This window comes from Amblyomma maculatum, chromosome 1 (assembly GCF_055883805.1).
Source record: "Amblyomma maculatum isolate TAMU_Amacu chromosome 1, ASM5588380v1, whole genome shotgun sequence".
In the NCBI taxonomy this organism is placed as follows: Eukaryota; Metazoa; Arthropoda; class Arachnida; order Ixodida; family Ixodidae; genus Amblyomma; species Amblyomma maculatum.
The window spans coordinates 326,352,446-326,377,910 of NC_139344.1; the positions used below are offsets into that span (position 1 = coordinate 326,352,446).

General features: G+C 46.5%; 2 protein-coding genes across 2 annotated transcripts in view; one reads left to right on the forward strand and one right to left on the reverse strand.

Annotated features, from left to right (window-relative positions):
• Nucleotides 1-25,465, reverse strand: part of LOC146207350 (rho GTPase-activating protein 18-like) — a 199,142-nt gene that overhangs the window by 81,161 nt on the left and 92,516 nt on the right. The gene's annotated exons all lie outside the window — the stretch shown is intronic.
• On the forward strand, nt 10,036-15,630 carry dgt1 (KAT8 regulatory NSL complex subunit dim gamma-tubulin 1). The gene is made up of 2 exons (XM_084586562.1): nt 10,036-11,212; nt 14,804-15,630. The coding sequence occupies exons 1-2, from the start codon at nt 10,176-10,178 to the stop codon at nt 15,078-15,080; spliced, it is 1,314 nt and encodes a 437-aa protein (XP_084442688.1). The 5' UTR covers nt 10,036-10,175; the 3' UTR covers nt 15,081-15,630.

Genomic DNA, 25,465 nt, shown 5'->3' on the forward strand with positions numbered 1-25,465 from the left:
TTTGGTGTTTCTGCACCTTTAATTACAGCCTGAAGCACAGTTCGTCGAAGCTGTTCTTCCGTTGTTTAGGGCCTTGGCACACTCAGCCTCACTAGCCTTCCATAAGGCATAGATCAGAGCATGCAACGATACCGACGTTAGGCCCTTCATGCGCCAACACACAGCACCTGACGTTCTCAGCCTGGACGTCGCCATATTGCTCGTTGGGCAGCTGCACACACCTGACCCAAAAACGGGGTCGAAGTGACAGCGCCAGCTGCAGGCAACTGCGCAACAGTCCGGCGAACAAAATGGCGGTACGCAGGTTGGAAAGGTCTATACGCTTACTTTCTTTATTGCGACAAAAGATTCACAACGCGCCGTTTTCTTTTGTAATATAATCTGCACGATACACTACTCAACAAAGATCAGTGACGAAACTCGTGTCACGAACCATGTCAGGGTAACGAGAAGAAAATGGCCGACAAGTATGCTTCAGGGCTTCTTTCAAACTTCCTTGAGAGCGCTGCGACACGCCTCCGGTTTTATGGAAGGTGCGCGACCCCATTCCCTGCAATGGCAAATCCCACAGTCCACACATCTATTGCAGTATATGCGGAGGAGCATTGTTTCATTAACGTCCCTCAACAGGAATGAAAAGACGGGGGAATAAAAGCAACGACTTGCGCAGTGTTTTAGACTACGAAGAGCAATGCTGCGCGTGCGTGCTGTACTTTTGTTTTTTGTTTTACAGAAGCTTTCTTTCTCTCGCCCTCATTTTACATTAAAAAAAAAAATGCATGGCTGTGGAACGGCCGCCTGCCACAGGCCGACAGGTCTCCATTAAGAGTGCAGTATGAAGCGGAAGACAACAACATCAAGAGAGCTTCAACTCTTCCCAGATAAGGTCAATAAAAGCTTTTCTGGCAGGCATCCCGAGTTTAAACTGCATTTGCGAGAATGCAACGCTGGAAATGGAGCAATCATTCTTCTGTACGGTGAGTAAACGAACACGCGAAGCGAACGAAGATGGAAAGAAGAAAAACAGGTTATGCATTGGTTCCAAAGCGACGCTAAGCGAATATCAGAAAGAGGAACGAAAAAATAATAATAAAAGTAGCCAGAGAATGCGGAAACGGAAGTGCCTCATACCAGATTATAGAATAGCGTCCGTTGCCCGCTCTATTATACCTACGCAAAGGCTAATTTCGGGCGTGTACACACACTACGGAGAAGGCGCAGGACTCGTGCGCTCTCCAGCGCTTGTTTCTGCGCTGCGCAGCCGGTATATCGGTTCCTGCAGCTCATTTTGCTACAACGAGGCCCATTCTTTCATTCTGCAAGACAAGAAATGGACACGAATCGCGCGAGCACAGAAATCAAAAACTATGATAAGAGAGCACAGTGTTACGCATTTCACTTACTCGAGCTGCGACCGCAAGTGGTGCAATCGTTTCCATGGCAAACACGGCAGAAAATCTCTGGAATGACTGCCACATAACGCAACAACCTTTTCCTACTAATGTTCCTAGAGTTCCGGGCGCAAGAAAAAGCCATTTTATTACAGAGGAATACGAGTACCCCTCTCTTTAAAGAGGATACAGCTTGTTAAGGCCAGTGTGCAAAACGTTTGTTTAAGACACTTTTATAATAGCTACAGGGTGCAGAAGAATGAGTTGTATACAGTCGGGCGGTTATCTTCTTTTCAAATATATTAACAAGTAATAACTGCCTAATCAGCTTAAATACTTTAATTAGGTTTTAATTATTCCCTTTAGGCCGCATTCGTTTATGGAAGTCAGCTATAGCAAGAAATGTTCCAAGTCTGCTCCAGTCGTTAAGAACGCTGAGCCCTTACTGTGAGGTAACCACAGAATCTCTCGCCTCCGGAACACGCTCATTTATTTACCGAACACATCAAAAAGTGCCAGAAATAACGTTCATTGTGAGCAGCTGCAAGTAATAACGAGGCTCCCCATCGAAAGTTCGTACGAAATATAATAAGAAAGTAGAACGTTAAGACAAACGCAACTGTTCGTTCCCAACGTTTGTTTCGTCGACAGTTTAACGAATGGTACTCCCTTCGTCAAGCTCATTATTGTAAAGCTGCCGTGATTAATGGGATACCATAAACGCTGAAAACGAAGAGTCGCGTTTGTCGTAACGTTCTACTTTATTCAGTAATCTGGCCCATAGAAACTTCTAGTGGATATACATGTTGCATCGCGGTTAAGCGCCGTTTCCGCTTGACGCGGTCAAAATCCAAGATCCCAAAAAATCAGAACCCTCGACGGCAGGAGAGCATCCTGACGAACTAAATGTTACAAAGATATACACCAATCTATTAATGCGGTGAGCAATCCACCCTATTCAACTATAAGTTGATGCAGGTTTTAGATATGAAATTAAGACGGCATTTGAGAAAAAGGATTTAAACAGGATGATATTTAAGAAAGTATACATCCTCAGCCACAGTCAGCATAGGTTAGGCCCCAGATATCAAAGTAAACACGAATTTTGATCCTTAAGTAACTGATAAATATCGATTTACGTTTAAATTAGCTGTGTGCTTAAACAAATCAAGAACTATCGACACCGTTATATTAGAACGCTATTGCATAAAATAGAATATGCGGTTTAAGATGAAAAGTTCGATTTAAAAGAAGGTTGCCTTTAATGGCCGGAACAACGCGTCACCATGAACTTTCTCCAGTGCCACAAAGGTATCACATATAAGCGCGCGGAACTTTTCTGTGATGGCTCTGGTGTTTTCTTTTTTTTTTTTTTTGTTTTTCTTACTCGGCACTAAACGGCCTGTCAACAACTCGACGACTGCTTCAAGTCTCGAGTCTGCTCCCCTCTCGCGGAGTCGAGCTGCCCTCTACCCTCTGCATGGGGTCAATTCATCACGTAACTTCTCTAACGTTCCAACACCCTCTCATGGGGTCACACAACTCATCGTCGAACTCTGCAGGCTCCAAACGATGGTCAAACTAAATCGCGAACCACCTTTATAGGTTGAAGTGTTCGAAACTGATTTCGTCCCGGAGGACACAGCGAGGTTAGCGGAGCCTCTTCCAAGCTCACCACTATATATTTAACTATTCGCCGGCAAAAGCATTACCTTCGCGTTATAGCTTTTTTTAGGGTTTAGCGACATTAACACACACCTTTTCAACGACTCCGAAAATTACCGTATCAGTCACATACAAACTAAATGTCCTCAAATAGTCAACGAAGAGACAAACAAGAAAAACCGATTGCTGGGCTAGTTGGTACATTTCACAGAAAAGGAAAGATTCCACAGCGCTAACAAATACGAACTCACAAATAGACACAACTCACAAATAGACCCAGACAGGACAGCGCCTGTCTTGTCTGTGTCTATTTATGAGTTCGTATTTATTTATTTATTTAATTTATTTATACCTCAAATGCCCCTATGGGGTATTACATGAGGGGTGGGCTGTTACAGTTCATTGGAGAGTATTTCAATGAATGCTTTGAAGTGTGCTGGATGAGCGTGATGGGGAACTGAGTCGGCAGGAAGGCGATTCCAGTCCTTTATTGTGATTAAGTCGATGGGATACGCGGTGACAAGGCATGATGGCACAGTTTCCTATATTGATAAATGGTAAAATTTATGCAAAAGGCACAGTCGGGCTATTCTGCGGCGTGATTGGAGGGAAAGGCGATTAGATTTTGTCTTCAAATCAGTAAAAATTGAGTGATAGTAGTCTGAATGAATGAACCTTGCTGCACGATTTTGGACGGATTCGAGGGTGAGGGAAAGGTTAGACTGGTGAGGGTCCCAAACTGCGCATGCGTATTCCAGTTTGGGACGGACGAGCGTTAAATAGATCAGGAGTTTGACAGAAGGAGGTGAAAGTCTCAAGTTACGGCGTAAAAAACCAAGCGTGCGATTGGCGTCTTTAGCAATGTTAGAGACGTGAGTAGACCAAGTAAGGGAACGGGTAATGGTTGCACCAAGATATTTATAAGAGTCAACTGCGCTGTGGAATCTTTGTGGAACTTGTTAGCGCGTGGAATATTTCCATTTCTGTGAAGAGACGAACATATAGCTGCCTATAATAAGTGATTCAAACTGCACCACTGTTAAAAAGGAGTTATGGTCAAAGACGTTTTATTTGCAATACCAGGTGAATTTTTTCTCTTTTGAGGTTTACAGATTTTTATTTTGGAACCTGCGAGATATACGTCGCTGCGATCTGCGCAGGTGGATTTCACATCAAGGCGGATATTAAGTCAATAATAGATCATAATGACTAGACGATTAATTGCCTAAAAATAAATAACCAACTAATTTTTGAATAAAGGGTCAGTACAGTTGTTAAATTCTTTTCATCACCAATGTAACTGAAATATGCATCGCCAAAAATACACATTTGAATGACCTGGAGTCGGCTTTCCCGCATTACATATTTATGAAATTGCATCGCTGTAAAAATCATGCTAGCTTCTTCTATATAATCAAATACATGAACATCATCTACATCCTATACGTAATAAATACGAGGGAGGCAATTTATAAATTTAGCATATGCAAAGCGGGAAAACCATCTCAACGAGCTTTCAAATGCGTAGTTTTGAAGTTCGATATGAATGCGCTAGCACTAGGTGTACGTCCCAGTGAACTCCTAAGTTGCGTTGTGTGGTCCCCGTCAGATGGGAGAGGAGGACAGCCGGCGTGGAGAGAAAGGGACCTTGGTAGGAAAAAATAGCAGCCGCTCAGCTCGGCTAAACCGATGGCCGAACGATAGCTCTACGTCCAGATCAGATGTTTGGGATCTGGTTTGATCGACGGCTTCTGAAGCGAGCTTAGGGAGCCTTTCTTAACGAGTCTGTCGCTAGTAAGCTGCTAGTAACTTGTTTTCTGGTCGAGCTAAATCCTCCGGGTGATCCAATTCCACCATTAGTTGGCGGCGGTGGCGTTCAGCAGCATTGCGAACTCCACAATCCGACGTTCTCGGTTCCTGATCCGAAGCAGAGGCTCGGCAGCCTCTTTTATACAATGTCATTGCGCGATCTTGTGATGTTACTATACAGGCCTTATCTATCACGTTATTCAGCTAACGATGGCTAACCAACAGACATAATGCCCTGCCTTAACGAAGCCATAAGAACGTGCCGACATACTCCTATATAAGAGTAGCGTGCTGACTCAGTATCCAAGAACCTTTGAAGGTTGATTCCTATCCCGCCCTCCCATCTCAAATGCGACACGAGTTGGCAGCTCCTCTCAGTTTTGTGACACCATATGCTAGCACTCCACTGAATTATCAGTGCTCGGCCATGTGATCTGACAACTACTACCTAGCAGGCGGCTCTGGCGCTTGAGGTCAAATGTCAGGGTCATGAGTGTTACTGTTGTTTGGTCTTCAGCCAAGCTTGAGGTTAGCTGAAGGCCAAATGCCCGGCACGTCAAGAAACGTTTTTTGCGTTGAGTAGAGCTATGGTTTTAACAAAATAAAGGTGGTCTCAATTGCGCCGAGACTGCGTTTCGATCCCACGGCGGCGCAAACAGATCCGCCGAACTCATAACTCGCGCTGCGCACTGCATGTCTTCTTCAGCAACTTACATGCCTGCGCAATGACTCCAAACATACTGCTATAGCATCGCTCTCTCAAGTTGAGTTAAACGGTCCCAAAATTTTATAGTGCGCAACCATTATGGCCCCCTGTCACCGGTTTCGCCAATCTTTGCCAGACGTCTGACCTTGAAACCCTAGCGTCGAACCGAAAGCAAAATGAAAAGCGCGACGTGCACATACTTCCCATGCGCGCGCGCGCGCGCGCGTGTGTGTGTGTGTGTGTGTGTGTGTGTGTGTGTGTGTGTGTGTGTGTGTGTGTGTGTGTGTGTGTGTGTGTGTGTGTGTGTGTGTGTGTGTGTGTGTGTGTGTGTGTGTGTGTGTGTGTGTGTGTGTGTGTGTGTGTGTGTGTGTGTGCGTGTGTGTGTGTGTGCGTGTGTTGTGTGCGTGTGTGTGCACGTGCGTGCGCGTGCGTTTGTGCGTGTGTGTGCGTTTGTATGTGTGTGTGTGTGTGTGCGTGTGCGTTTGTGTGTGTGTGTGCACGTGCGTGCGTTTGTGCGTGTTTGTGTGTGTGTGTGTGTGTGTGTGTGTGTGTGTGTGTGTGTGTGTGTGTGTGTGTGTGTGTGTGTGTGTGTGTGTGTGTGTGTGTGTGTGTGTGTGTGTGTGTGTGTGTGTGTGTGTGTGTGTGTGTGCACGTGCGTGCGTGCGTGTGTGTGTGTGCGCGCGTGTGCGTGTGTGTGCACGTGCGTGCGTGCGTGTGTGTGTGTGTGTGTGTGTGTGTGTGTGTGTGTGTGTGTGTGTGTGTGTGTGTGTGTGTGTGTGTGTGTGTGTGTGTGTGTGTGTGTGTGTGTGTGTGTGTGTGCGTGTGCGTGTGCGTGTGCGTGCGCGTGCGCGTGCGCGTGCGCGCGCGCGCTTGTAAATAAATCTAGTTGATGTTTGCGCCTGTCTGTCCCCCTTTCTCGCCCTGTCTGTTGCGTGCGCATTATAGTTTCCATCCTAGGCTAAAATGGCTGCAATCATCACATTGACGTTGACAGCCTTCAATTTCCCAATATTGAGTTAATAATAATAATTGGTTCACAGGAAGGGAAAAGCGCCGCATCTGTCACACTTGCTTCTGAAATAATAAAAAAAGTTGAATAGCATATTCTAGTTATTTAATCATATAAACATTAATTAAATTTTATCATGAACGTAATAACCACCTTGCTGTGCATGCAACCAAATTACAGAGAGCTCACATAAGTACTAGTTCATTTTTAAAATACAAATCTGTAAATGTTTAAATAATCATCCCGTATAATGGCGGTCGCACGACAAAGATAATTTTCTTACACCATGAATACATGCATTTTCTTGACTGCGCGGAAAACTAGGAGAGAAGCTTCTGCGATTGGAGTTTTGCATTTTTGCATGCCAGAATGGGGCTTTTATAAAAGGTTATGAGAGAGGCCGTAATGGAACGCTCCGGAAATTTCAACCCCCTGGAGTTATTGAACGTGCACTGATATCGCACAGCACACGAACGCCTTTCTAATCGCCTCCATCGAAAAACGGCCGCCGCGGCCAGGATTCGATCCTGCATCCTTGGGTACCGCAGTCAAGCGCCCTAACCACAGCGCCACCGCTTTTTTTTTTCTTGATTGCCAATTTTATAACCAGATTTTACACATAAATAACATTACTCCCCAAACATACAACATGGGTTAAAACTAGCGATTTCGGGCTGCGTGATCCATAAAAAATCAGGCATGTGCAGAAACACTTCTGCATGCCTGAAAGCCATTCTGGATCGCCAGATACTGTGCAGGCCCAATAACATGATCAAGTCCAGCGGTAGCCCATCATCATCTTCAATTGGTAGAAATCTAATTCCGAATGCATTCACGGATAGGTCTTATTTAATCGTTCGTTGTAGAATGTCCCAGAAGAAAAAGGCTTCCCAGCAGTCTAAGAAAACGTGTTCGATAGTTTCCGGCTTGCGGCATATGAAGCAGTGGTTATTGTACGTTGGGGAAACCACTGCGCTATCGCGAGGGGGAGGGGAAGGGCTTTGATGATGGAGCGTTTCCAAGTTCACTTGCTTCACATGGCCTGATTAGTATGGCTTGCACTTGGACGCTGGAGTTTCCTCAGCTATGACAGCACGGCGATGCCATTTGTCCGAGATAAAGGACTTTCGAGCTACCGCTACGAAACCTTACCCGTTCTAACTGGCGTAAATAATAATAAAATAAAAACTTGACGGACACTCATATTCCTTGCGGATCCTCGATCGCGTACATGCACCATGTTGCTCATCCCTTAAGAGAACAGGGTAGGCAAAATTTCCGAAAAAATCGATTTCTTGTTTTTGTGTAATTTAAAATCTCTATTCTTTCCTTAACATAGCCCAGCCTTTCATTTGCGCGCACGTGAAATATTTACCTCAAAATCAACATTTTTCGAAACCTAGGCAGCATCCAGCCACACCCCCTTTGACACATGCTCGGGATCTGTGCCTTTCCTAAGCTATAAAAAAAAAAAAAAAAAAAAAAAAAAAAAAAAAAAAAAAACATTTTTTTCGGCGCTTATTTTTTGTCACGTTTAGCGGAATGGCAGTCACTCATCTGGCAACAGTGAAAGCCTAGCTAGCATTCTTCACTTAGCCAAACGAATCCTAAGACGCAGCTTTATTACTCGCAACGCGCGGCATTTTGCTCGTGTTTCGGCGTGTTTTCGCGGACATACGAGTTTGTTTATACCTTTGTGCTGGTTATTTAGCGGTAATGCAATGACAAAGCCAAAGAAGTGCTTTAAAAACGTCTCTTCTACGGAAACCGGCATAAGTCGATCTCCAATGACGCCAATTCTCCGCAACACAACCCAGGAGTGGGCGCCGCGGCCACCACGTCTGCGTCTGCACCACGTGCGCGTCTGCGTCTGCGCGTCTGCAGCGGTCCTTGAAGCAGTGAAGACGGTGTTTTAGCAGCTCTGAAAGCCTGAGCTTTTCCGGAAGTGTCTCCATGGAAAAACACAGAACGCGAATGAGGCGTTCAACAACGTTGTATGGGAGCGTGCTCCGAAAAATGTCTTTCTTGGTCTCAAGACGCTGAAAATAGCGACAATGGATGCTGTGCTAACTTTCAATGATGGCAGCATTGCTCGAGCCGAGATTCTGAGGTCATTCGGAGTTTCTCCAGGACGGTTTACAGTCCAATGGTTGCGCGAAGCTGACCGGCGGCGACTGTACTTCGCAGAGAGGGCTACGCGACTGGTCACTAAGGAGGCCCGGAAAACAAGGCAGCTAGCGCAGAAAAGAAGTGTTGATGATGGAGGGGACTACCAGGCTGGTGGCTATTAAAAAAATGCGTGAGAATTTGTTTCTATAGTCTTATATTGCAATAAAGCTCTTTCTTCCACTTCAAAGCCAATTATCTCAAAACACCAAATTTTGCTGCATTTGACCCTTTCTTTAAGAAACTACAGGCGCAAGGGAGATAAAATTTTCCCGACATTGAGCAAACATTACAGATAGTCTACTGAACTAGGATTATAAATATTATTGCAGACAACTTTTACTTACAGGCTATTTACTGCAGATTATGGCTTTAAAACTTGGTGGGTCCAGTAAAAAAACGATAACAAAAAAACTAACCTTTAAAAAGAAATTATCCTAGTTCAGTAACACAACCTAAAATTGCTGATTACAACGCCACCATTGTTAATGTTCTAACCCCAGCAGATCACGAGAAAAAGGGTCACGAAGATAGCCTAAAATGCATGGCAAGAAATGGACCTACCCTGTTCCCTTAAATTGAGCTTTCATTACCTCACACCCCGTGCATATGCAAGCTGCCGCACTCAACACCACTCGACATGGGGGGGGGGGGGGGGGGGGGGGGGGGGGGGGGGGGGGGGTAAAGTGCTAGGTAGGCATGATGCTCCCCTGGCACTGGTCTTTGTAAAATTAAAATAAATAAACAAGATGTGGTGAAGTCAAACTGAAGGGGTCTAGTGTGTTTGCCTATTCTGAAACGTTATACTCATCAGTCTCTGGACAGAGCGCCTTGGCGATTTCTTTTTCTTTTTTTAATTGCGCGGACTAGGCGCATGGCAGGTATTCCATATTTGTTTATGTTTTATTCACACGAAACCCGCGAAAGAGAAATCGAAACGCCGTTACGTGTCGCTATTATTCTTCGGGAAATCCAGAAACAATGAATGAATGAACTTTATTCCCGTCATCACCGGGCCTCACTGCCTGGGCGCAGCAACAATGCTTTTATATAACAACCCATCCAAAAAGGGCGCCAGAGCTATTTCACCCTATCAACGTTATCGTCTATGACGCCAGACACCCTTGCACTTTTCCTCTCCGCCGCAACTCTCGGAGGCCACTTCTTGCCGCGTGAGGTTCGTTAAATGATATCAGATGGCGCCACCATCCCGGCGGCTGCGTACCTGCGCTTCTTGCGCTGCTAGAGTAGGTGGCACTTGCGTCGCAGTAAATTTCCGGCCCCACTCCAAGTACGAGCTGGCGTTTGTGCTGCGTCGTTCTTCGCCGATTCGTCGACGATACTTCCTTGGATTAGTGTAACATTTGTGCTGAACGTTCTCACTGATCGTACTGGGCAGCAGTACAAACGGCGAGCAGACGTCGACACGATGAGCGTCATAAGGCGAGTCATGGTAAGCCGAAGGCCGCGAACGGCAGCCGCCCCGGAACGGAAGCTGTGCAACTACATGCACCGCGTGTGCCTTCAAGCCAGAATAGAAGGGTACGAATACTGCATGCGGCATGTTCTCGAAGATAAAACGGCGCCGTTTCGCCAGTGCGCGTACACTCACGCCCAGAGCGGCCGCCGCTGCGCTTACGCGGCTCCGAAGACTGACAAACGCGAGTCCCTGTGCCAGTTCCACGCGCGCAAAGCTCTCCAGCACCGCCGCTCCTCTGGAAAAAAGCAGCACCTCGTCGAGACGCCGCAGAAAGTCATCGAAACTTTAGAGCATTACTGCCGTGATCCCCAACATTCTGTGGATCAGTCGGACACCGCTAGGAACACGGTGAAATTCTATGACGTCGAGAGCGACGACGAACCCCTCACGCTCGGAGACAGTCGACCGAATGCTGGCGGTGATAGTGATGCAGACAGCCTCGACAACGACTTGGACGATCCCTTGCGGCACGCTGGTGTGTTCACGGTTGAAGAGGCCTCGGCGATCACTCGTGAGAAACTGGTGCGCTTGCAGACCCTCTACCTAGACCAGTTCAAAAGACTGAGACACGTGTTGGCGCAAAAACGCAGACAGTATCTTCAAAACAAGGGTTCATCAGAGCCGCTGACTAAAGACTTCGCCTCGCCACAGGAGGAGGCCCTATACAAGCGCTACCGCGCCTACTACCGTTACCACCGCACCAATGGACCCGAGGCCGTGCTCCGGGCCCGGTTCAAACAAAAACAAAAAGGCACGCACGCGAGTAGCGGCGCGACTTGCAGCCAGGCAGGGTGCGGCAAGCGTGCCATCCCTTTGTCAAGGTTCTGCCGTATTCACATTCTCAGCGATCGCAAGCAACAGCTGTTCGAACGCTGCGATGGTGACAGCAACAATGGCCAGTCTTGCAACTCTGTCCTGCTGAAAGTCCGTGGCCTGCGTGACGCCTGCCTCGTGCACGCCGCACCGAACCCGGCCTTGGGCCAAAGGTCAGTGCAACCAAGGGCTGCGCAGTTACATCCGAGGGAATCCCTGCATGTGGTGAAAAGAACCTGCTGCCTGCTTCTAACCTCACCCCCTCTCAGCCCTCTCCTGTGTTTCGCTCAGTTCCTGGAAATACACTATGGACTGCAACCTATTTGAATAGCTTAACTTGCATGACTGGAACTAACGCCATTTGCATTGCCAAGAAATACGCCTCAATGCTTACTACCAAGAGTGCACTACATCGCTGTTCCTTGATCTTCACTGGTATTTTTGATTGACACATGAGCAAATCATGGGGCCACAGACACACAACCTTGCAAAGTTATTTGTACACTGTGCAGCACAAACAAAGTGTCAAGAAGGCCACAAAATGACACACTTCATTATTGAAGTCAGTTAAACAAGCGAACATTGCAACAACTCAAGTGCAACCATGGCATTGGAAACTGTTGATGCTAAACAAACTTTCTGAAACCACTGCTGGAGAAAAATTGCATTCTCATGTCGTCTGATGTTGCCTCACATTTGCAACTGCCAAGCTTCTTGATTGGTTGGCTTAGTTAGTAGAAAGCATGCCACAGGTGCGACAATGCCAGGTTTGGGCTCAAAGTGGGGAAAAAATTTCCGAACTGCAAGATATTGAAAAAGCTGTTTAGCTGACCTTTGTAACAGCATGCCTGTGCATACATATGCAATCATTCTCAAGATTTCAAAGGCCTAAACACATGATTACTTCATTCCTGCTTCAAGAGTATCAGTTCCACTTTGAGCAATGTGTCTGTATTGTCTAGTGCATTGGATGTTTTACCCTGGTCTTTCATATGATGGTTCCTCCTAGCCTTTTCAACTAAGAGCTATATCCTGTGGTGTGTGGCGCTTGTTCCTGTGGTTTCTTCCTTTCGTCCCCGTTTGTTCGCGCTGTCTTTTGGAAAATGTACCACCAACTTGCCCACTTAGCTATCCTGTTAAGAGCTATATGCCTGCCATAGGTTGCAGAGCAGTGGTAGTTACATTTTTTTTTTTCAACTCCTGCACTGGAGAAAATTTTTTTAACTATAAAGGTTTAGTAAATTTGTGTACCTTTGCTTTTTAGCCATATGGCTGCACTCAAATCGATGTTACAACTGTCACTTTAGTGTCTCCTGGTTTTAACTTGTTTAACTTGTTTTGAGTACTTCACTTATCCTCTTGTGTTCCCTCTGCAGTGGTTCAGTGCTTAGAGTGCTGTAGTTCTGAGCCCTAAGACACTGGAATCTAGCCACAGCGGCCCCGTTTCAATATAGCGAAATGGGAGGTGGCCATGTACTCTGCATTGTCTGGTAGACAATAATCCAGAGCCCTCCACTGCAATGCCCTTCACAGCTAGGGGTAGGGTTCTAAATTTTTTTATTGCGAGACTGTTAAAACCCCCTTCCTGAAAAAATTCAGTATCCGCATTTTCAGCGATGCGAGCGAAAAATCATAAGCACTCCTCTGGCACATAGTGGTTGGCAGGGGATGTGGCTAGGTGCTGATCGATTGGTGGGCTGTGTACCTGAGACTTCATGACATTGCCACGCTGCCAAGTGCTGCAAACTGAGGTAGCTCCTTAGAGATGGGAGAGTGAGATGGGAATTAAGCCCTCTGGAACGGGAGCTGCAAACGAGAGTCATTAATGCTGTCATGTCAAATCTTTACTGAGCTTAAATGCCTGCCAAATTTTTGCAAATTCAACTTGCTTTTCAGTATTTACTTCAGAACATAATTTTGTTTTGTAATTATTTTTTTTTTTTTCACGAAACAATTAACAATTTCTTTCTGTGATCTGCAGACACATTCTGTATGAGTGAAGTCACTTGATCTATCTCAGGTTTTTTTGCAGCGTGTACAGTTCATTTGACTAGCCTGCAGATGGTGGGACTTGGAGCTGTGCTTGTAAATGTTCACATATTATTGTTAGACTTTAGCATTAGCATTCACATTGATGGCAGCAATGGAACCACTGTTCAATCATCGCGGCAATAAGAATGTGGTACTTTTTCATGACACCCATGCACGATCTCGTGTCAGTGTCCAGCATGCAGTTGGTAGGCCTGCTTAGCTGACTAACAGCTCTGTCAATGGTGGTCAACAGTGTAGCTAGATGGCCGTAAAGGAGGTGGTGCTTCCTGATGACCATGTTAACTTGTATTAGTGCATTGTACATTGTAGTGCATTCCTTACACTACATGGCGCTAAATGGCATTTAAAAAAAAGGTTGTTTGCTGGTGACCTATGCATACCTTAAAAGCTACAAGTGCCGTTTGCATGTCAATCAGATTTGGCTGCAAATTAAATTGATGAAGCACAGTGCTGTGGAAATACTTACAGGTACAGAAAGGCATCAGTTGAGAATTTTAAGATTTTAGATTGCCATAAATTATTTAATGCAATATAAACAGCATAGCTATTGCCAAAACAGTGCTTTAGTGCATACATCCAATATCTAGAGAGAGAAAATGGTGAATTATGTAAATTCACTAAATATGGGGAGTTGCAAACCTGGGAAGCATGTTTTTTAATACTATGGGTGGAATTTCTGCTGTATGGGCAGATAAATGAAAGCCTGATCACATTGTGGTGAAGTTGCATTTTAAGTGCCTAAACTATTTGCCCTACATATCAAACCTGATGTACTTCCTTCTCACCACCCTATTTTCTCTTTTGCTTTTACATCCCCTTTCATCTCAGTGGAGATTAGTCTACAGGATTACCCTTTTGATAGACCTCCCTGCGTTTCTCTCCTCACTCTCTCTCAGACCTCTCCTTGTCTGATTAGTTTTTTTCCATACTCTGCAGGGACAACAGTCTGAGCCGAGGTAGCTCAGGCCATTTTGCATAAACAAAAGTAGTATATTCTGTTCAAGGGTTAAAGAAACTATAGGTGCAATGCACTCAAGGCAAATGTGGTGAGCAAGTCTTGTGACTCTAGCTGTTGCTTTCTCGACCTAGCTGGGATCTTTTTAGCAACCAGTTTTATGGCCCATGGTACGTTAGCCGTGGGCAGCAAAGGCAAAAAAACTTCCTGGTACGCATTTTTTGGGTGGCATCAGCCAAAAGTTTTGTTCAGCCTTATGATTTCAGCAGTCAATCGTTCTGCATCTGCAAATAGCTCATAAAAGTGCTGATGGCGTCTTGAGGCTCTCGCTTTGTAGTTGCATTTTATGGGCAAATCAAAGGGTCGAAGCATGGATAACTTATTCTACAAAATAAAGCCTCAAAGGGTCTAAGCATGGACAACTTATTCTACAAAATAAAGCCATGATCAGAGTTGCCTTTAGCGCCCCTTAAAGTGTTATAGTGGCCTGTTTTATTTTTTTCCATTTTTTGCATGAGGTGCATTGAGGAGAGCCATTCTCATGTATCACTTTTTGTGAGTTCTTGTTGCTAGTGCCACTATCAGCAATTCAACTTGCTAATGTGACAGAAGCACATCGCTGAGCGCAAAAATGAGCTGCTATGGTCTGCTACGTGTTCTCTTGCATTCATATCCGCCTTGCTTGCACATTATTTAGCCTAAAACTTTGGTAATGTTTCATTGCTGGCTGATTGTGTACAAGCTATTTTCCTTGCAGTGTTGCCGAACACAAAAGTAGCAGCGAGAACTTGCACGTGGATGTCGAGAGCACTGTGGACATGGACTTGGCCGAGATAGAACCCTTCCAGTCTATGGATGACATAGCTGCCCTGGGCTTGGACGTAGTTCAGCCAGGCTGCCTGTTTGGCCTTAATCAGTTTGGAGATCCCGGTGAATCAACTGACTCTGCCATGTCTGACGACGGCGGTGCAAGCAGCATCATAGGCCTGGGAGCACCTTCGGACATCCTGGATGACGTGGACGTTGTAAAGTGACATTTTGTGGCTGCCTGGTATTTCAAGATCTCAAGGGCATTCTTGTTATTGACCTGAAAAGTGTTTCTTTTTTTCCTCCACAAGCACCGGCAGCGCTCATTGCTCTGACTGGCTAGATTTGTTTCACCATGATCTGAACATTAAAGCATTGTATAAGTTGCAAAGCGTTAGCTTTCTATGCATGAGCATTTGCAAAAGAAAGGAGATTTTGATCTTTTTCAAACTTACTATCATAAATATTTCTGAACTTGATCTGCAGTGAATGTTTAAAGCATGATAGACCTCCCCTGGTCTATGTCATTAGTGCACCTGTCATGTAGATACATTCAAAACAGTGGGCTGCAACTAACACAGAAATATTATAGATAGTTTTTCTTTTAAAGTTTGTATTTGAAGTTTAAACCTAAAGCAAAACATTAATGCTTGAGAAGCTTTCTCACACATTGTTACACATTGTTCATGAGCAGCTTGACTTTCAAAGTGGTGAGAATATGAATATGTACTTATGAATTGAACAACCATTAAATGATTGTTGGGTTTCATGGTGCAATGGAAGTGGAATCAACAATGTTCAAAGACAAGGTTGAATAGCTGATTTTGGCTATGATGCTCTTGACATTAAACTGTCTAAAAAACTACGAATTTCCAGCCATGAACAGAATGCACGTTAAAGAATGTAGGTATAAGGAGGCTTTTCAAACCACTAAAGCATTGTGAGCCAGTGAGATAAGGTGTACCATATGTTTAAAGTTCTATAGAGAACTTTTTTGTAGCTGCTTTGCCAGCAAACAAAGTACTGGGGCAGTGTGTTAAATTTTGGCAGTTCTTTTGGCAATTTGCAGTTTCATCATTAATAGGCTGCATAATATGAGCATGAAATATGACTATGCATGCATATTCATTACCTTCAAGCCTGATGCTAAATTTGAATCCTAAGTGAACTATATGTGCTTCTAATGCATTTTTATGTGCTTAATGAAGCTGTATATGCATTAGCAAGGTTCAAAAGCCCCTTTCTGAGCGTGCTGCCAATATTTCTGAGAAAGTTTATCTTACGCACCAGTACTCAAGCATAGGGTCAAAATTTTGAGGCTCATATGAGACCTAAAGAAAACTAAGAACAACATAGCAAGCTGTAGAAAGGAAGTGATAAATGCAACAGAAAGCCAGGGCCTCGGATTAGAGTGGAAAGTGGACATTTTCATTGAAATTAAGGAACAGAGGTTAGCAAGGCATAATGGAGCTGACGACCTATTCAAGCGCAAGGTGGATATGACTGGAAACCAAACTGTAAAGGGAGTAGACAGAAGAAAATTCACTGTCAAGCTCAGGAAATTGGCAGAAGGCGTGGCCAAAACCAACTGGCAACAAGTTACCACATGATTCTCTCTTTTTTTTTGTTTTTTTTTTTTTCTGTGGACGCAGTACAGATAACACTGACTCGCACACCTGCAGAGCTCTGTACTGAGCGTCCCATCAAAATGTACCCCTGTTTTGAAAATGGCAGGAATGTCCTAGGCCGTGAAAACAACCCACTGGTATTGAGAGCAGTGCAGCCTATATATATATTGTGCGGTATTTTGTAGTGAAAGCTACACTGTGCTAGGTTTTCAAGTGTGCCATTGCCTAGCAACTGTCACGTGCATAGACCGAGAGCTGGGCCAGGAGTTGGAGAAGGAAAGAAGAAAGAAAAGAATATGAACAAGAAAAAGAAGAGATATAACTGGGTAGCTGGCAGAGGCGAACGACAACAGCGACTTGCTAGGACAGAAGGTTCGTTCGAACATTGTGATGACAGCACATTAAATCCAGGTGTCCGCAGAAAAATTCGCTGCAACACTCACAGCTTTCGCTCTATCACTAGGTTCAAGCTATGCTTAAACCCCCACAAATTTTTTATTTAGTTGATTATAGTTGGACTAACTAGCAAACTTGAAAAGTTAACTTTGGAAAAGTTTTGAATGGAAGGTATCAAATCGCCTGAAAAACAGCTGAAATACTTCAAGTGTCGTTTACATAGCCTTAGCGGTTTTAAGGGCAACTCCGGTGGTTTTTTCATCATTTTGTGTTTTTGTTGAATTATATTCCTCGGCATGTCCTGACTCCAACACAAAAAACCGTTTTTCGAAATTCCAATTAGAAGTATTTTTAAAAACAAAAAACAGCGAATCGAAACCGAAACTGCTTTCACGGCCAGAAACGACGTCCCAGTTGACGAAATGGTGACGTCACACTCAGTATTAGAAAAACACTCGTACGTGCGTTGCATGGTGAAAATAAAGTACGGAAATCATGACGCACTGCATACTATGACTGAGGTAGTTCAATATAAGCCCCACTATTTCATAATCACGCGGGAAGTGGACATTAACGCCAGTATACTCTTTGTGACGTCAGAAACGCAGTGTTGCCCGCAGAAATAGTCTCAACTTAAGCCATGAAAACGGCATATTTTAAAGCCGTGTTGCGCGTGAACAGATTATAATACGGCGCCCAAATTTTGTAGAATGTGGCAGGACGGAGAGAAGAACCTGCGGTAAAATTTTTACTAGAATATTCGAATGTCCAAAAACTTCCGGAGTTGCCCTTTAAAGGTAGAATTATTCTACCACTGTAAAGTGGTACTATTTGGATTTCCCAAAGTGTGTGTGTGTGTGGGGGGGGGGGGGTGCTATTGAAGAAATGTATCTATCTGGGGAATGTTTCCAACAGGGCTTATGCATTCACACTGGGGCGCACGATACGCATAGGTGCATACGAAGTTTTCAAAGTAGATTCCAGTTACCGTTTACTTGCAAGCGCATGTAGGAGATTTGTCATACTGGTTATGGGAAAATGGAGATGCTGTAGCTCTGACTTAGCCATCGAGCTCGAGACAGTTACTGTGCCTTTACTTTCATTAAAAAAAATGGTCTCCTAAGGAACGTTTACTCGTACAGCACGCAAGCGTCTTATGCACTTCCGCAGAAATGCAGCCGCCACGAGCAGGACAATCAACGTCATCGTCGCAAAAAAAAAAAAATATAAACTATCTCTACAAAAATCTTACTCATGCGTAAATGATTGAAGTCGGCTGAAGGCTTAGCTTGTTTAAGCCTGGAAGAAAGCAATACCCTTGGCTGCGCCTTGTTCGGCGGCTGCGCCCCGACTACTGCGAGGAGCCGAGCCACAGCCCCATTTATCCTCCTAGCGTGACGTCACAAACAGCGAGCGCCCTCTCTCGGCTGCGACACAGCGCCGTGTATGGACTCGCCGCTACCATCCGATGGCGCGAGCTGGGGGCTGGGGCCGAGGGACTTTAGCTGGGACCCCATCTCTCGGTCTGGCGTGACGTCACCGCTGCGGCTCCTGTAAGGACTCACCGCCACCATCCGATGGCTCTCTCGGTCTGGCGTGACGTCACACGGTCAAGTAAAAGGTCATGTATGGCGGCTCCACGACACGCCAAAGGCTCGAAGTGCTTGCAGTATTGCTTTCGCAATAAAAAAAAAAAAAAACTATCTCTACAAAAATATCACTCATGCGTAAATGATTGTGCTTATTTCCGCAACACATTCGCGCACTGATACGTTGCTCTTACAAACAAAAACCGCCCAAATATGCGAAGGACTCACAAAAGGCGAACTAAGGTAGTACGTCGGGCCTTTCAGCCGGTTTCACTCATCGGTTGTGAGGTGCGTATACACCGTCGTCATGCTGTCGCCAGCGTAAGAAAGTTCTCATCATGACTAAATGTAAGAAAAGGGCACCCCGCCTAATCTAGACTTCCCGTGAAGTCTGTGCCTTACCTTTAGTTATAAACGAGGTCCAATCTTATTTTGCTCTGTGGGTCAGAGGTTCCACACAACTGGATCGCGTGACTGCATTGTGGCCACGGCTGTCAAAGCACCGCGAAGTTGTGTGCTAAAATAAAATGTGCGGGCCGTACGTAGCCTCCAAGATTCAGGTTCCGCTACTCAAATAATCTCGGAGGCCACGCATGTGCCAACAGCACGGCGGCCCTCTACGCCGCCTACGAGGTCACCCGTTCGAATTCTGTCCACTGCTGTACACTCGAACATAGAACCGAAATGTGACCGCGCCCATTTGCAAAACATCGCTTCCTCGCACCCTACCCACCTACTGCGGCCAGCGTGAAATCGATTGCGGAATACAAGCGCTCCGTACGGCGCCTTTCACTCGAATACGTCAAGCCTCACACTCATGGTTATCATATCAGGCATGGCCCTTGGCAGCTCGTCCCGGGCAGCCGACGGTGCACTCCTGGGTGCCGCTGGAACGAAACCGAGAGAAAGCAAGACGAAAGGGAGCAGCGAAGGCTGCTGGGCGAGGCAAAGAGAAAGCGGGCCGCCGGGCGTGCTGCATGGCGGCCTCCTCCGCGCCGTCCGACCAGTGGATTTCTCTTCCACGCTTGCTCGCGCGATCGCAGTCTCTCGTGACTCACTTCCCAAGCGCACGCGCAGTGTGAGGTCAACGCTGCATCAATCAGCGGCCGTACGGCGGATTACCGTCCAGAGGCAATTAGGTTGCAGTCATAACTGTCATAAGGCCAGAGGGCGCCCCGAGGGGTGATTCGAACGCGGAACAGCACAGGTCGGCTAGATCTAGAATGATGGGCATTGAGTACAGGAAGGCAGGAAGGGGTTGGAAGAACAGTATTCCTGACTTACCGGTCTTTTATACAGTCTTGCACATTTTCCACGTAATCGCAATCCTTCACGTTTAGGTACCAGTAAAAGATATCTTCCCCCGTCCTCTATAACACAAGCATCAAGACTTAGAAGATTATTAGTGAACGTTGATAACGACCGTGGTTGCCCTGTCGATCGACTAACCTAACATTCAGGCTAGTAGTTGTGGATTCGAAGCACACACATACGCAGCCGGGGCAGGGACACTTTCGAATCCTGATTTTTGTACGGGCAATCCCCGTGACGGAGTCGCCTATACCATACCATCGTCTCTAGCAACTCTAGATGCCGCGCCATTACCGCGATCCATCAAGCGCTCACTAGGGGCAAGATTGCATATCAGTGGCAATCGTTGCGGCGGCATTTCGCAACCGTCTGACGTTCCGAATTGCCAGCCACTGTTGTATATCGCCACCGCAGACACGGGCGTCCACCGGACGCACGGCGCACCTTGCGCTTGTTGGCATTGTCCTCGCGGGGATACACACACAAGCACCACCACTTAGAGGGTGTGTCCGGATTCCCACGTGCCCAGGCGGTCAGCTGGAAGGCGTGCGAACGGCGTGGCATGGTTTCTTTGTTTTTATTACGCCAGCCGGATACCGCGGAGAGCCCAGCCGAAGTCGAGGAGAATATTGTCTGCATATCGTTTTGAAACAATGACGACGATGCTATGGTGATGCACCACGGCCGTAGATGAATGGTTGTTCGCCTCTATCAAGTGTGCAAATCACTGAGGAGATGCGATGCACGCAGCCGGCTGCGGAGAACGATTGAAGGTTCCGGTGCGGACTAGCCCTATAGCTCGCTTATTCGGTTGAATATTTTTTTCGTTTTATTGAATGCTTATTTGATGAAAATGGCACAGAATGAACATTTCTTGCCCCAGAAGCAATCCCTTATGCCCGTTGCCTTCCAGCAAAATAAGAGGTGGATATCACGCGTGGATTTACGGGCAGCTTCAGGGGAGGCGGTTGGAGTGTGGGCGGGAACGGGTCTGTTTGCACGATGAATTTCTTGAACTTTCATGGTCGAAAAATCGAGACCAACGAGCTAACCTTTTTCCTCATGTTCTATCTTGCTACAAATCTCCCCATGACCATGTTCACCAACGACACCCTGACAAGCTGGACCAAACCGCTACTGGAGCAGGCAGCACCGTCCATGGTATACGGTATGGTATGGTATGGTATGGTACGGTATGGTACGGTATGGTACGGTATGGTACGGTATGGTATGGTATGGTATGGTATGGTATCGTATGGTATGGTATGGTATGGTATGGTACGGTACGGTATGGTACGGTATGGTATGGTACAGTACGGTACAGTACGGTACGGTAAGGTATGGTACAGTATGGTGTGGTATGTTTAGCTTAACGTCCCGAACTGCACGCAGGCTGTGGTGGACACCTTATAAGGGAGCATTCCGAATTAATTTCGGCTATCAAGAGTTAGAGCACGGCCCTTGTATGGGATGACGATGTCACTGTGTCCATGAGCGAACCCGGCCGATATACTACAGAAATTCGAGCCACTTGCCCTACAAAGACAAGAAGTGGAAGCTGTGACAGATTTTCTATTCTTGGGCGCCAAGATTACCTCAGAAGGAGACTGCAGCCATGAAATTAGGAGACGCCTGCTTCTGGGAAAGAGAGCAATGGTTAGCCTTGACCGCCTATTAAAGAGCAGAGACATTAGTCTACCAACCAAGATCCGTATAACCCGTGCTATGGTCTTTCCAGTTGTGATGTATGGATGCGAGAGTTGGACTGTGAAAAAGGCTGACCGCCGAAGAATTGACGCGTTTGAATTGTGGTGCTGGCGAAGACTCTTCCTTGGAGTTCCTTGGACTGCCAGAAGATCAAATCAGTCGATATTGTCGACCATAAACCCTGACTGCTCATTGGAGGGTCAAATTCTAAAGTTAAAGCTCAGCTACTTTGGTCATCTGATGAGAAGAGAGGAGTCGCTGGAGAAAGATTTGATGTTGGGAAAGGTTGAGGGTCGCCGGAGAAGGGGTAGGCAGCGAACGCGATGGTTAGATGGCATTCTCGAGGCATTGCAGATGAAGCTATGTGATGTTAAGAAGATAGTGAGAGACCGGAAAGCGTGGCGTGACATGGTCCATAGGGTCACGAAGAGTCGGACACGACTGAACGCCTGAACTGAACTGAACTGCCCTACAAAGATATGAACCTGACTCCATTTAATTCCGATTATAAGCACGCCATCGCGCGTAGAGTTCGACTGAAACGGTAACTTCTGTCTGTACTTGAATACGGACGGAGCTCTAAAAACTAGAAGTGCCACCGCAGAGTATTCGAGGAGAAATGGAGAGAAATATATATGCCGCAGTCATACGGTGCAACGATCGAATAAACGAGTGGCCGCCGACTCCTCGCTTACGAATGGACCTCACTCGCCATTAACAACTAGAGCTTAGGAAAGACGCTGACTGCGATCATCAGGCCTCCGACGGTACTGAGCGACTGCCGCGGCCGTGGGATATTGCGTGCAGTAACCACGACCGCACCTTCCTTTGCGCACAAGAAAGAAGTACGACAGATAATACGACAGTGGGCTTATACACAGAACGAATAAGCCAGAAGATACGAAGACTGGAACAGAAGATCCATTCTCCGAGCATTTCCGAAGAACGAATAGGCCTAAAGGTGGTTTAAAACAGTGACCGGTGGCGTTTTCTCTCCTCATTGGACAGTCCGCTAGCTGAGGTTCAGCAGCACTGCTCGCAATCGGTATAACGAGGCCTGACAAGCCACCAGATGGAGAGAGACGCGTTTCTGGAGCATGAGCGGCGGCCGGAGCAGGAGGGCGGGCGGGTGCTTGACCGGCGTCAGCGACCGGCGGCGGACGTCAGCGCTGGCGCTGCTACTGCCACCGATAGCGCTTGAGCGACAGCCGACGGAGTTGCGTCCCCGCTTCCGCGACGCCGATGAAGGCCTAGAGCTGTGCAAACACTCGTCGTCTTCCGCTCGTCCGGAAAACTTCCGGCTGCGCACTCTCCCTGACGGGGTCGCTTCTAAGCGAAGCCAGGTGTCGGCGAACGAACGAGGTGCTCCGATTAACCTTTCGGTTCCCACCGACGGAAAGACCCCGTTCGACCTGGCGACAGCGATGAGCCAGCGCCTGTCAGGGAACGCTGATTGCCGTTAGACTGCTTTGAATCGACGGGGGCTATAATTTTACGAGGAGAAATATGCCAGCGAGCTGCACTTTGCGACCGGGCTCACCGGGTGATTGATTCCACTTTTTGAGTGGCCACAGTGTTATTATATAAGCGATATTTGAGGGAGGAACACCTTTGATGTCCCCAAAATTTTACTGAGACGAAGAAAAAGTCATTTTCCAAAGCCATGCAGTGCGAAGAAATGCGGCATGTTTTTTCATGCGTTTCTTTTTTCTTTTTTTTTTTTAATACAGAAATGGAAAAAACACATCCGCTGATGGCGTTGCAGTCGACGCAGAATTCGAAATGCCTTTTCTGTTGTACTGTGTATTGAACGTTGTATTGTTGCGTCGGTCTCTAAAATTACGGTCTTGCAGTTGGAAATGGTTGTCCCTTACCTTCCGCCAGGCGGCGGCGCAGAGTGTAAAAAAGAAAATAAATAATAAAGAAAAGAACAGCACCAGACAAAAACTTGAATTTAATCGCCTTGTCCGGCTTCGAACTTCCCATTGAAATATAGTGCAAGAATTAAACAAATTTCGATGTACACTTAACCTGCGTTCTTAAAGGTATGAGGAGACAGCGTTAATTATAATGGCTGTCAACTGCGGCTGCCCTTCCGGATACACGTTCATGTGCATGCACATTGCTATTCACTTAACCACTATAGTTGCTAAATCTAATTGTGCTTCTAGAATCACACACGTAGTTACGGCCCACTGGGCCGCGTCATGTGTTCTCGTGAGGCGACAGCAGGACTATCAGTGCCCTGCCATGCCACCTACAAACTAGGTTCGCTCCTCATTCTCCGCTCACAGAGCAAAGCAACGCCGAACTTTCTGGAAAACGGGGCCTTTAACGCCGTCACGTTAGAAGGTAATTAGAACATAAGTTAATTAACTGCGTGATTAGAAAACCTTCAGCAGTGAACTGCATCAGCCGCGGCCGAGAGCTAGCCCCTGAAAAAAAAAAAAAAAAATGTATTTTTTCTTTATCTTGACATTTCTGTCCTTAGAAAAAAAAAATTTAAAGCGCTTGCTGATATTTGGCCCCCAAAGGCGCGCAAAAAGCATCGGTCGCAACCGTATTCCGTTCAGCCTTGCTTGCTCAGGGCACCATGTCGAGCCCTCCAATGGACCCCAAATTGAATTTCCAAGCCACCATCGTATGACGTAGTTTCACGCGTTACAAATTCAGAACTATACGGTTTGCTGCTTGCGTGGCTTTATATAATCGCGCCTCTGATCTCTCAGTTCAACAGTAGTAAATAGTTGCCAAGGCGTAGTTACCGTTACTTCTGCAGTCTCTACCTCCCTTACACCGCCTCCTCTTAGCTCCAGTGCTGGACGAACCGCCGAAACCATTTTCAGGGTAGTCACGCTGCCTTTCCATTGTCTTTCTCTCTCCTAATTGGCGCACGTTCTTTGGCGTATCTTTAGCACCGCATCTGGCATTCTTGTTAAATTGTAGCTGTCATCGTACAGCCAAACGGAAAGATCGTCACACTTTTTGCGCGTACAGCGGATGTAGTGTCAGCCTAAGAAAACGCGAGCGTATGGGTAGTATATAGAAAAGTTCATGATCATATACGCATACACTTGATAAAGCTTGACGTTAACCTACACCGTTAACAAGTTGTCCGTATAAAACGGAACTACACAGGTAAGGAATACACTTTTGCCAGCCTGGCGCTAGTTCACATCGTCTTTCCCGCGACGGAACAGCTAGACTACAGAGAAAAAATATACAGGTAAAGCACCTAATGAGACATGTGGCCGGCAAATCGTGCTAAGGTAATCTTCCGCAGGCAACATCTGCAGTGCCCCGTGAGTGTGCAGCGGCCCGCTTCCTGCGGGGTTTTCCCAGGAGACGGGCCACTTTCGCCGTCGTGCCTTGGGGTTACCAAAAGACAAAACAAAACAAAATATGCAAAAAACGGGCCGGCAAGCGACAGGGCGAGCGCACTCAACTCTCACACACCGGCCATTGCACGAATGTGACCTCAATCCGCGTACGCCGGGCAGGAGAATTCGACTCCGCTCAAAGTCGCGCTATAGTCGCGCGGACGCTTCAAATTTCAAAACACCCCTCCTCCCATCCTTCTCGACGTGCACTGATGCACGTCAACGGGAGATACAGTCATCTTCCGCCTGTATGCGGCCGAAGCATGACGTATACGAGAAAAGAGGAAGCCCAAATTCAAAATTTCGAGAAGAATAAAAAAGCTGAACGAAGACATGTTTTCAGACCCCTCGACGATTCCCAAAGCATGTATGAGATGCGCACTTCGTGTATCACGGAAGTCTTTCCGTCAAAAAGCGGCAACACGTCCACTCGTGGCAGTGTTGTCGAATCGCAACAAACAGCTCCGCCACTTCGTCTCGGGGCCATGCTCAACGAAATTCGGCTTCGGCAGGCAAGCAAGCACCGGTGCTCACGTGCCCGCTAGAGAGAGGGGGCACAGAGAGATCGCGTGCCGGAAATATCAGGGTGGATCGACGTGGT

Bases quoted from the DNA above. Each gene is read 5' to 3' on its own strand.
- dgt1 (XM_084586562.1), top strand. From the start codon at position 10,176: ATGAGCGTCATAAGGCGAGTCATGGTAAGCCGAAGGCCGCGAACGGCA. The intron at 11,213-14,803 runs GTCAGTGCAACC...TTTTCCTTGCAG, and splicing joins AACCCGGCCTTGGGCCAAAG to TGTTGCCGAACACAAAAGTA.